This window comes from Eriocheir sinensis, chromosome 11 (assembly GCF_024679095.1).
Source record: "Eriocheir sinensis breed Jianghai 21 chromosome 11, ASM2467909v1, whole genome shotgun sequence".
Taxonomy (NCBI): domain Eukaryota; kingdom Metazoa; phylum Arthropoda; class Malacostraca; order Decapoda; family Varunidae; genus Eriocheir; species Eriocheir sinensis.
The window spans coordinates 23,563,877-23,577,107 of NC_066519.1; the positions used below are offsets into that span (position 1 = coordinate 23,563,877).

The 13,231-nt window shown below is 43.2% G+C and overlaps 1 protein-coding gene across 1 annotated transcript in view; it reads left to right on the top strand.

Annotated features, from left to right (window-relative positions):
• The window catches only part of LOC126997072 (corticotropin-releasing factor-binding protein-like), a 138,553-nt gene extending 126,574 nt beyond the window's left edge, over positions 1 to 11,979 (top strand). Inside the window, exons 7-8 of the mRNA XM_050858121.1 lie at positions 5,662 to 5,808; positions 10,530 to 11,979. Of these exons, the coding sequence (XP_050714078.1) occupies positions 5,662 to 5,807 (146 nt within the window). The 3' untranslated portion in view covers position 5,808; positions 10,530 to 11,979. The remainder of the gene's footprint in view (positions 1 to 5,661; positions 5,809 to 10,529) is intronic.
• The last annotated feature ends 1,252 nt before the right edge of the window (positions 11,980 to 13,231 follow it).

Below are 13,231 nucleotides of genomic sequence, written 5' to 3' on the forward strand. Positions count from 1 at the left end.
AGTAGGCATCCTCTTCAGAATTGTTACCTTACATAGCACTTTCTGCCTCCCTCTCCCCCCTCTCCCCCCCCCCCCCTCTCTCTCTCTCTCTCTCTCCCTCTCTAACTATCTTTCCCTCTATCTATCTGTCTATTTATCTGCTTCAGGTCCTTTTTTTTCTCTGCTAACTCATTTTCCGTATACATTCAACATCTTCATTTGTTTGTTTGTTGTTTCGGGTACACAGTAAACAACAAACATTTCAAAGTCACCTGTTACGCTGCGCTCCTAAAATGTTTCACCCAGCTGTTGTTGTTTTTTTTCGTTTTTTTTTTCCTCCCTCGCAACATTCCTCCCACTCCGTAATCTCCTTTCGCCATTCTTTACTTCCCATTAGCATCTTCTATTTCTTTCTCTACTACCTCCCAGGGCAATCTATTTTCACATTACCTTTCCTTTCAACTGACTTGCAATGTTTTTTCGCCTTCCTTTTTTTCTCTTTCTTCTTTTTCTTTTGTTTTTAAATGCGTATATTTTTTTTTTCTCTAGTCAAATATACTCGTCCAGTGATTAAGTGTTTTCTCTTTTATCTTCTCTCATCTACCACTCTTTTTGTATTTGTAATTTAACTACAAAAAAATATCGTTTCTCTTCATCACTCTCTCTATGACACGCCAAGGAGACACCTACATTCGTTTTACATTGACTCTTCGTTTTATATTTCACAATGATTAGTTACTTTTTTTCCCCGCACTGCATATAAATAAGTAATTTTCTTATTACTTCCTACTATATGATCCTTTCCATCAATATCTCTAAACATAAATCCAAGCGCAATTCACACCCTCGTTACAATTTTTTTAGCTATTACTTTCATTTTCTTTGACAGGGATTAATGGCATATATATTCCTTTTTCCTATTTCACTAACACACAACTTAATCGTTTTCCTCATTCAGTCTCTGGACACAAATCGAAATGCATCTCACATCCTCCTTATATAATCGTTTCTCCTTCGGCGTTAACTTATTATTTTTTTCCTGTAGTCAACATCAATCTTTTTTTTTTATTTCCTACTGTATTATTGTTCCTGTCAGTCGCTCTCCAAAACACTACTTTCTTTACTTCACCTAATTTTGCTATCCTCCGAAATTAGCTTCTTTTCTTCTGCTGCGACAATCAACCATTATTTTTTTTTATATTTCCTACTATATCATCGTTTCTATCAGTCGCTCTCCATAACACAAATTAAAACGCAACTCGCTTTACTTCGCTATCCTCCGAAATTAGCTTCTATTTTTCTGCTGTGAATATCAACTATTTTTTCTTCATATTCTGCTATATTATCGTTTCTTTCAGTTGCTCTCTAAAGCACACAGCAAAACGCAACCCACTTTACTTCACCTAACTTCGCTACCCTTCCGAAATTGACCCCAAATTAAACTTTCATATTCGTTGATCAAACTTTCACAGTCGGCCTTGCTGTAAATTTGTCTGTTTATGATATGGCTAATGGTCTCTCTCTCTCTCTCTCTCTCTCTCTCTCTCTCTCTCTCTCTCTCTCTCTCTCTCTCTCTCTCTCTCTCTCTCTCTCTCTCTCTCTCTCTCTCTCAAGTGGAAAGTTAATTAAAAGCTAATCCCATTTCCTCGTTCTCTCCTCCTCTGCTTACGTGATAACTATTGCGTGTGTGAGTTGTGGCGGTGTGTGTGTGTGTGTGTGTGTGTGTGTGTGTGTGTGTGTGTGTGTGTGTGTGTGTGTGTGTGTGTGTGTGTGTGTGTGTGTGTGTGTGTGTGTGTGTGTGTGTGTGTGTGTGTATTTCTCTCCCTGCCTCCCTCTCCAAACAGGTGTGTCAGGTAAGAGAAAACAATGCCGTGGAAAGGTAAACAATAACAGAATGCAAATACCCCCCCCCCTCCTGCTAAACACACACACACACACACACACACACACACACACACACACACACACACGCTTCCACCACGCCCACACACATGCAATAATAATAATGATAAAGATAATGATAATGATAATAATAATAATAATAATAATAATAATAATAATAATAATAATAATAATAATAATAATAATAATAATAATAATAATAATAATAATAATAATAGGAAAAGCAGACAAAGGAAAACAAAAAGATGATGAGGAGGAGAAACAGAATAAAATATGATGTTGGCAATATTGAAAAAAAAAATGACATATAAACTACAAAAAAAAACAAGAGCCACTGTGACACAATAAAACAAAATCATATAATCCCAAACAACAACAACAACAACAACAACAACAACAACAACAACAACAACAACAACAAAAGAAGAAGAAGAAAAATGAAGAAAAAAAAGAAAGGAAAAAATATACGAAAAAAGATACTCAGTAAAAAAAAAAAAAAAATTAAGACGAAAACAAAACAAAACAAAAAATCACTTAAAACAACAACGAAAAAAAGAAAAAAAAAAACAGACAGAGCATTACCACACTCACGCTTCTGATGACAAAGTGCTTCCATAAAAACACCTTCATCACCTCAATAATAATGTACACCTCCGGAGACTGGTCGAGGGAAAGAAACGGAGAAAAAAAAACACAATCGTTGAAAGCCACAGCAGTGATAGATTATGCTCCAGGGATGTTGTTTGAGTTGCAGTATTAAAATGAGGTTGCTGCATGTTTTATCCGCGCGTGTGTGTGTGTGTGTGTGTGTGTGTGTGTGTGTGTGTGTGTGTGTGTGTGTGTGTGTGTGTGTGTGTGAGGTAGAGGAAAAAAGAAAGAAAGAAAAGGAAGAAAGACAAGAAAGAAAAAAAGAAAGAAAAGAATGGAAGAATGAGAAGAATGAAAGAAAGGAAACACTTGATGAGATTGTCTTATTTAGTCAGTTGACAACAGGTTAATTATCTTTTCTTCCTTTAACTTTGTGTAGTCCCTCTTAATTATCCTCCTCTTCCTCCTCCTCCTCCTCATTTTCCTGCTTTCCCTTCTCCTCCTCCTCCTCTTTCTCCTCCTTTTCTCATTCTCTTCTCATCATTTTTCTCCTTCTGCTCGTTCAACTCCTCCTCCTCTTTCTCCTCCTACTCTTCTCCTACTTGTCTCATCCTCTTCTCATCCTCTTCCTTCTTCTGCTCGTTCAACTCTTCCTCCTCCTCCTCCTACTCTTCTACTTTTCTCATCCTCTTCTTATCCTCTTCCTCCTTCTGCTCGTTCAACTCCTCCTCCTTCTACTCTTCTTTTCCTTAATTCTCCTCCTCCTCCTCCTCCTCCTCTTCCTCCTCCTCCTCGCTGACTACCCTTCCATTATTTACTCCTAGCAGGTTCTTGGTGGCAGTGTTCACGTTCCTCGGTGTATTCTGCACTCTCATGCTCGGTTAAGCTTCCCTTGTGTCTCTCCTTCCTCCAGCTCCTCTTTTTCTCTTCCGGTTTCCACAGTTACCCCTTCCGGTTGTTCTGCGTTTCCGTCCTTGTTCTTGTTCTTCTTGTTCTTCCTCGTCTCCAGCTTCCTCCTGTTTCTCTTTCTTTCGCCTTCTCTTTTTTCTCTTCCTCCTCTTCCTGTCACCCTCTTTCTGTCCTCCGTCTTTTTGTCTGTCTATTTTCTTTTTTTTTCTTATTGTCTATTAATCTGTCTATTTATATTTATGTTTGTGTTTATTTGTTTAAATGAAGTTATGTCATGCCGTCGTTTCTGTTTTTTTATGCCCTTCTGTTTGCTTGTCCGTCTGTCTATTTATATATCTCTGTCTGTTTTAGTCTCTCTCTCTCTCTCTCTCTCTCTCTCTCTCTCTCTCTCTCTCTCTCTCTCTCTCTCTCTCTCTCTCTCTCTCTCTCTCTCTCTCTCTCTCTCTCTCTCTCTCTCTCTCTCTCTCTCTCTCTCTCTCTCTCTCTCTCATCAAATATCCCTTTCCTTCCACAATAAGTCTCTGGGGTAACGTCACACACACACACACACACACACACACACACACACACACACACACACACACACACACACACACACACACACACACACACACACACACATTTTAAGCCGCCTTGTCATACTTATCTTTTCTTTTTAAATGTTTCACAAAATTTATGTTTCTCCTCATTTTTCCATCGTTCCCTAATGCTAGCGCGGCCCCGGCAGGTGTTTACATGCTTAATTAATTACTCTGGACAGGTAGAGGTTCAGAAAGCCGCCTACGCTGAGAAGGAAAAAGGAAGAGGAGGAGGAGGAGGAGGAGGAGGAAAGGGAGGGGGGAGGAAAAACGAAGAGAAGGTATATAGGAAAGAGCAGGCATTAGTGAGGTAAGGAGGAAGAAAGAGAAAGGAGAAGGGAAAGGAGAAGGAGAAGCAAGAAAGAAAAGAGGAGGAGGAGGAACAAGAAAAAAAAGAGGAGGAGGAGGAGGAGCAAGAAAAAAAAGAGGAGGGGGAGGAATAAAGGATTGAGGAGGAATAGAGGAGGTAAATGAATTAGAGAGGAAAGGAAAGGGGAAGGAAAAGGAGAGAAAGAAGGAGGGGAGAAGGAGGAGCAAGGAAAAAATGGAAGAGGAAGAATATAAAGAGAAGGAGTAGAGGAGGTAAGGTTATTATGGAGGAGAGGAGGGAGAAGGAAAAAGGAGGAGGAGGAAGGGGCGGAGAAGGAGCAGCAAGAAAAACAGAGGAAGAGGAGGAGGAATAAAGGGAAGAGCAGGACAAGAGCAGGTAAAGGAATTCGAGAGAGAAGGAGAAGGAAGATTTGGCCGAGGGCTTGCATTAGGAGTTGAAGGAGGAAGAAGAGGAGGAGGAGGAGGAGGAGGAGGAGGAAAACAACATCGAAACAGAAGAGAAGCAGGTTTGAGAGATTTTGGGAAGGATGAAGAGAAGGAAAACAGGATAAGGACGAGGAGGATGAGGACATGGATAGGGAGACCGAGATGGAGAGACGCGAGGACTGGAAAAGAAACAAAATACTCAAAACACCGGAAAGGAATTGGAAAACATACACGATAAACACTATGGGCCATGTTAAAAGACATTTCGCCGCCTAAGAACACATATTTGACAAGGCTTTCGTAGGAGTTGTGGGCATTTCCAGGGCTAGCTTTATGACCCTGGTGGTAGTTTGACCCTTCTGCTGTACCCTGAGCCTAAAAAAAACACACATTAGAACCTGATTGATCCCCTCTTTGACCTTTAGAAATAGCTGATGTGAGAAGCGAAAGTGTCTCGTAATACCAAACTATGACACTATAAACACACACAAACATCTTTACTTTTTACACCTTCCCACCTTCCGTCTTACTTTCCTTCCCTTTTACCACTATTCCTCCTCCTTCTATACCTCTTCCTCCTCCTCCTCCTCCTTCTTTAATTCACCTTTCCTCTCTTTCTCCACCTGGTGCCCACACACACACACACACATCTATACTCTTCACACCTCCCCATCTTCCATCTTTCTTCTCGTTCCTTCTGCCTTCACCTTCCTTCTCTCTCCACCAGGTGTCCAAGCGTCCAATGTTCTGTCACTGAAGTCACACACAGCTATACTTTTCACACCTCCCCATCTTCTACCTTTCTTCCCTTCCCTTTCTCCTTCTTCACCTTCCTTCTATCTACATCAGGTATCCAAGCGTCCAATGTTCTGTTTATGAAGTCACACACAACTATACTTTTCACACCTCCTTCACTTTTTCTTCACCTTCCTCCCTTTCTCCCCACCAGGTGTCCCCGCGTCCCATGTCCTGTGCGGGATGACTACAGTTCGCATGGTGTCCAGCGGCCGCGTGGACAACAGCGTGACAGTGGCCCTCTCTCAGATCGCCGACCCAGAAGTTATGCCTACCTTGATGTGTGACCTGCCCCTGTGAGGTGAGCGGCCTAGACGAATGATTGGGTGATTGGTTGATTGAGGGATTGGTAGTTTACTCTCACACCTGGTTTTCTATTCGTTTGTTCAATTAGTCAGTCTTTTTGTCAGTTAGTGTGTTAGTTTGTCAGTCAGTCAGTCAGTTAGGATCCTCGCACACCTGCTTTGCCATTCGTTCAGTTAGTCAGTCTTTCCTTCAGTCAGCAAAAGCTAGTCAGTCAGTCAGTTAGTCAGTTAGTTAGTTAGTCAGTCAGTCAGTCAGTCAGGCAGTCAGTCAACCTTTTTTCTGTATTCATTTTTTCCTTCCTTCATTAACTTTTACATTTATTATTTTCCACCGTAGTTCATTTATTCATCTATTCCCCGCTTTTTTATTACTCTATCTCACTTTGACGTTTCATTTGGCTTAAGGGTATTTTTCGCATCGCTTAATCCGCCATTTGCTTCTCTCGACAATTCGGAGTTTCAACATTCACTGCGTCGAGCGGACCATTGCATTTAGCTGGACTTTCGGTAATTCCATTTTAGCGGCGTTGATGACTTATGTATTCGATCATATCTCCATTCACGTCATCGTTTTCCGCGTAAGCTATTCATTTTGTTGTGTGGTTTTAATTATTCACTTTCTAATCAACTTTGCGCTCTTCAATTTCGATCAGTCTTTTGGGGGGTTTATCTTTTTTTTTCCGCATCCGTGAGATCGTTTGTATTGGCTATTTATGACTTATTCTATTCATTCTGTTGTGCGCTTTTAATTATACTCCTTCTAATCAACTTGTTCAATTCAATTTCGATTCGCTTTACTTCGGTTTATCTTTTTTCCGCGTCCGTGAGATCGTTGAGAAATTCATGACTCGTTCTGTTAATTTTGATTATTCTCCTTCTAATCAACTTGTTCTATTTCAATTTCGATCCGCCATACTTCGGTTCATCTTTTTTCCCCGCCTGTCTTCATTTCGTCAAGTGTTATCATAATTATTCTCCTTCTAATCAACTTGTTCTATTCAATTTCGATCCGTCATACTTCGGTTCATCTTTTTTCCCCGCCTGTCTTCATTTCGTCAAGTGTTATCATAATTATTCTCCTTCTAATCAACTTGTTCTATTTCAATTTCGATCCGCCATACTTCGGTTCATCTTTTTTCCCCGCCTGTCTTCGTTCGGTCAAGTGTTGTGTTCATTATTCACCTGATTAACTTGTCCTCTTCGTCCACCCTCGTCCGCCTTGCTCCGTCTGCTATATTTTCATCTGTCTTCATCGGGAATTTGTTCTTCTCTTTTTTTTTCCCCGCCTGTCTTCGTCCGGTCAAGTGCTGAGTCCAATATTCATCTTCCGTCAACTCGTCCTCTTCATCCACTTCTGTCTATCCTATTTTCGTCTGTCTTCATAAGGTAATTTCTTCTTTAATCATTCATCTTCTAAATAATCAGTCCACTTCGGCTAACCTCCATCTTTAATTAATCATACCATCACTATTTTCCTTTTTTTTCACACTCGTCCTTCATTTATTTGTTGCTTCGCGTCTCGGTTCCTTCAGGTTACATTTCATTTACTCGCAATATTTATTTTCGCGTGTACAAATTATTCCCAAAGAGTATCGGAAGGTGGCGGGTTGTCGACATCTTCCTGAATTCACAGTTTTCACATTAATTTCAATAGACAAGATATTTTATGTATCTCCCTGATGAAGTATTGGATCGCGACACACACACACACACACACACACACACACACACACACACGCAAGGAGAGGAAAGAACCAAGTATCATATATCCTCTTGATGACGCTTTCCGAGTCTTGGCTACTGATCCCTCCTCCTCCTCCTCCTCCTCCTCTTCTTCCTTTAACCTACGTCTCGAGAGGATTTTTTTTTTTTTGGAGCTACACCCTTTGTCTCTTTTGATCCCATGTGATACCTCCTCCTCCTCCTCCTCCTCCTCCTTCTCCTTCTCCTTCTCGTTTCCTTCCTTCCGCATCATCATCCCTCCTTCATCTTCCCCAGTCCTCTCCCTCCGCCATTCTACAGCTGACGGAGGAGGAGGAGGAGGAGGAGGAGGAGGCTCTAGGGAGGACAAGGAGGAATTAGAAAAATAATGATACCAAAAATGAAAGACACGCAATACGGTCCGCAAATCCTCGAAGCAGACAGATACGGCCCAGTGGGGGGGGGGGGGGGGGGGAGAGAGAGAGAGAGAGAGAGAGAGAGAGAGAGAGAGAGAGAGAGAGAGAGAGAGAGAGAGAGAGAGAGAGAGAGAGAGAGAGAGAGAGAGAGAGAGAGAGAGAGAGAGAGAGAGAGAGAGAGAGAGAGAGAGAGAGAGAGAGAGAGAGAGAGAGAGAGAGAGAGAGAGAGAGAGAGAGAGAGAGAGAGAGAGAGAGAGAGAGGTATTAACAGGTTCAACGAGACGAGACAAAGAGAACGTGAGATTAAATAAGCCAGTTGAGATTACTATATTGTTATTGTTACTATTAGTATTATCATCATTATTATTATTACTATTACATATTCATTATTTGTTAGTTACGGTTTTCATTATAATCATCACAGTTATCATGATCATTGTTACCCATCAGCAGCGTTAGTATCATCATTGTAGTAGTAGTAGTAGTAGTAGTAGTAGTAGTAGTAGTAGTAGTAGTAGTAGTAGTGGTAGTAGTAGTAGTAGTAGTAGTAGTAGTAGTAGGAGGAGGAGGAGGAGGAGGAGGAGGAGGAGGAGGAGGAGGAATGATGAAGCTGCAGGACATCATCCGCCATGAAAACACCAACGTCAAACAGGTGGCGTATGCGGATGACCTCACTGGGGTAGGAAAGTCTGCAGACCTCAGGAAATGGTGGGACCTCGTCAATGAACACGGCCCTAAAATAGGGTACCGTCCCAAAGCCACTAAGTCTGTGGTGATTGTAAAACCAGAGGCATACGATTGGGCCAAAACCGCATTCCTGGGCAGTAACGTGAAGCTGTCAGTGACTGGCGAAAGACACCTCGGGGCAGTCATTGGAACAGCTGATTACAGAATCGAATATGTGAAAACAGCTGTAAAACGCTGGGAGTCCGAATTGCAGAGGCTAAGCGAGATCGCCAAAACGGAACCGCAGGCAGCCTACGCAGCATTTACGTACGGTGTCAAGCATAAATGGAACTACCTCATGAGGACAGTTCCTGATGTTGCTCCGTTACTAAAACCTCTGGAAGATGCCATCAGAAACACCTTCATACCGGCGATAGCAAATGGGAGATGACCCAGCGCCCAGGAGGTTGCTGGAGTTGCCGCCAAAAATGGGTGGGCTCGGCATCACCAACCCGCAAAATCTGGCAGAGTCTGAATTCGGGAACTCACTCCGAATCACAGCCTCCTTGACCGGATATATTATCAACCAAAATGAAAGGGGAGAAGACAACCCTCAAGATATTAGGTCACTAAGGAATGAAATCTCCATAAACAGAGAAGAAAAATAGAGAGACACTCTGAGTGACCTAATGAGAGAACTCCCAGAAGACACAAGGAGGAGGATAGATATTGCACAGGAAGTGGACGCTTCAAACTGGCTAACCACACTACCTATCAGGGCTAAAGGCTTCAACTTAAACAAAAAAGAATTTACTGATGCCCTTGCCCTGAGGTATGGCTGGCCAGTGGATGGGCTCCTAAACATGTGTAACTGTGGCTCACCCTTCAACCAAAACCATGCCATGACATGCAAGAGAGGAGGTTTCGTCTGCATGAGACATGATGAGGTGAGAGACGTAACAGCTCAAATGCTGAAAGAAGTCTGTCACGACGTGACTGTGGAGCCCATGCTGCTCCCTCTGCAAGGCGAACACCTCGCCAGACGCACCGCTAATGTTTCGAACGAAGCACGAGTGGATGTTAGCGCCAGAGGGTTTTGGACGCGTGGACAAAGGGCATATTTTGACATAAGGATCTTTGATCCCATGGCCCATTGCCACAGAGACCTGACCCTTGATGCAGCCCACAGAAGAAACGAACAAGAGAAGAACAGAGCATATGAAGAAAGAATACAGAATGTGGACCAGGGCTCCTTCACCCCATTAGTATTCACGACGTTGGGAGGGATGGGACCAAGGGCGCAGAGCTTCTACGCAAGACTCGCCGAAACATTGGCGGATAAGAAATAGCAGCCGAGAAGCAGTGTGATCGCCTGGATGAGATGCAGGCTGTCCTTCTCCCTCCTGAGGTCAGCTTTGGTCTGCCTGAGAGGAACCAGGTCACCTACACCGAAAACCACCCACATTACCGACCTGGACTTTGAGGCGACGGTGGTTGATAGTCGTATCAACCACAAGCTCTGTTAGCTTAAGAATAATATGTTTAGTAAGGTTTGTAATACTAAATAAAGATGGTTGTCGGCCACAGTCATTGGCGGGGTGGGGCCAATGAATTGCTTTGTGAAAGGAAATGAGAAAAGATACCGCTCACAACGCAACTCTAATGGATGGAGGTCCGTTTTATGTAGGAGAAAAAAAAGTAGTAGTAGTAGTAGTGATGGTAGTAGTAGTGGTAGTAGTAGTAGTAGTAGTAGTAGTAGTAGTAGTAGTAGTAGTAGTAGTAGTAGTAGTAGTAGAAATAATAGAGCAAACAAATCATTAAAATAGTATCTTCAGCTTTAGTTCCAAGAAAAATAGAAAACATATCAGACAATTCTCTTTTTTTTTCATCTTTTTGACGAGCTAACTTTTTTCCCTCCCTTTCCTTTCCTCCAGTTTGTTGCGCGGGTCTCCTCCTCCCTCCAGACAACGCTGCAGCTCCTCCCTTCCTCCCCCCCTCCCTTCCTCTCCCGTCACATTCCCTCCCTCCATCATATTTATTCTTTCCACTTCCTTTGGCTTTCTTTTCTCACGATTTTCCTTCACTATTCAAATTCTCCCTCTCCACTCAGAGAATCCAATTTTTGTATTTGCTTCTCGTTCTGTTGTGTTTTTCCATTCCTTCAGTCCTTCTTTTTCCACTCCCCTTCTTTCTCCATCCCTTCCCCTCCCTTCCCCATTCCCTTCCCCTCCCAGCGGCCTCCCCACAAGACCAACAGACCTTCACCAGCAGATTTTTTTTGGTGGGCTCAAGAAACCTCCTCAGCTTTGTCTTTTGTGGGAAAACAATGACCAAGGAGACGAAAGTCCAATTCAAAGTGTTCGCTCACCTCCTGAACGTCTTGTCACTTATCCTCTTTTAGCGGGAGAGTATCGTAAGGAAATAATAATGTAACTGCAACCTCAATGCATCAACTTGTAAGGTTCACTATTGAGACGAAATGTATATAGCCTAGACGTGTCGGAATTCTCCTCTTTGACTGAAATACTCGAATCATCGCAGCAGTACAAGTCACATACGCGGGCCACCAAGACGCAGCCACACGAGGGTCACCGCCGAGCCGACCGTGTGGCTGGTCGGCTCGACGGTGACCTGCGGGATGTCCACGGGAAGGCACCACCAGCACCACGGTTTCTGTCCACCACCCCTTACGACCCTGTGGCCTTGTGCTACTCCAGAGGCGCCGACGGGTCCCCTGAGCAGTTTGAGGAAGACTTGAAAATCGTGAAACAGTTTTATCTTTACGGGTTGGTTAGAAATAACAGTAACATGCATATACTGAGCTAAAGAATATCATAAAGATGTCCATATGTTGTAAATCTGAGATATGTATTGTATAAGTACTTCTAAAGTTGACTTACTGTAATAATGATACTTCAATTCTGACCAAAGGAACGGGCACAAAATAAACTGCAAAAACTTGGTAATGCTCTTCATATATAGGTTATCGTGTAGGTACTTCTAAAGCTGAACTATCATTGTAATGTTGATGAAAGAAGCTCACACACGTTGAACTTAACATGAAATCTGTATTTTTGTTACGGAAATAACGCCCCATGTAATGTAATCCTTATTTCGCATTATGTAACTCCTCGCACAAGCCATGCAGCCAGCCGCCCAGCCCAGCACGCGAGGCCCCACCAGAACACACTCTAGTCAACATTGGGGCGGCAGATAACGCGGCGACAATTACTCACGACACAAATAACATGAAAACAAACACATGAGAATGATGTCAGGCGTGAACTACGGACCAGCAGCTGTCCGGGTCACCAGTGCTTTGTAACGAATTATAAAATATATCTGAATTATGTGTATGACTTTGGAATTACAGAGTTATATTCCCTCGGTGTTTCATTCCTCCAGTATCCGGTGTTCGCTTGCTTGCTCTGACGCCTGGGGACTTGCTGAGAGGCAGAGGGGAGAGGGCGACGAGGTAGAGCACGTTAAGGGGCTATTACACTGGGCAAATTTTCCGTGAATCTTCAGTCAAACCACGATTTCCGCTAACGTGGTTCTCAATTGTTTGTTGCTATTGCTGCTGCTGAAGATGATGAGTAATACCGTCGTCCTTCAGTGAAATCTACCGTAGCTTTGGAAGATCGTGGACACGTCAGAATACCACGCAAATATGAGAACCACGCCAGCGGAAATCGTGGTTTGACTGAAGATCCACGGAAAATTTGCCCAGTGTATTAGCCCCTTTACTCTTTCCTCTCTCACACACAGATATTACGTTCAATCCTTTTCCACTTAAATTTCTCGACATATCTTTGACACTTTCTCTCTCCTCCACTCCCACACTGGAGATCTTGCGCTCCCTCAATACATTGTTTCCAGCACACGATCACAAGATATTTAACTTTGTAACGTATGACCTCAACATCTGTTCAGGCAAATCAGCAAATTATATTATTATTAGTGCCCCAAACTCACTGCCTCGGGCGCTAGTAGTATTCACCATAAAGGTTGGCAGGAAACAAGGCTGCATTATTGACCCCTAACCCTTACTGCTCCCGGTAACAACAGTACTTACTCGTGTAGCAGCAGCAGCAGCAGGTCCAGACAGCAGGGGAGCTCTACATCACTTAATTCCGGTATTCTCGCTGCTCCACGCCACCGTCATGATGCTGGGCTTCCCGCGCAACTTCAAGCACCAACCGAAACGGCGGCGGACGAGGGATCACTATAACAAAACAGCTTGATACACACACGGAATCCAACGTGACAGTGCCCCGCCGCCGTGCCGAGAATGGCTGTCGCTCAGACCCGCAGCCAGCTGGTTCGCTGCTTCGAATCTTCAGATCTAGTTCGGTAAATTTAACCCACGGTGGTTACACTTACCCCCTCCTCACCCACATCCTCCCAGTTTTGACCGGTTATTATTACTGGATACATAAATTACAAGAATCGTTGACTAATATTTCACCTATGAACATTACCACTGCAGCTCATCGGCTAGAGCTCACGGCAGAGGACCTATAATTATGAGCCTCCTGATTTTAAACTCTTCAACTATTCTTCAGTAACCGGACAGTTACGCACCCAAGGTATCATTGCACACTATCTTTTTCCCCCAGTAATCAAAAGCAGAACA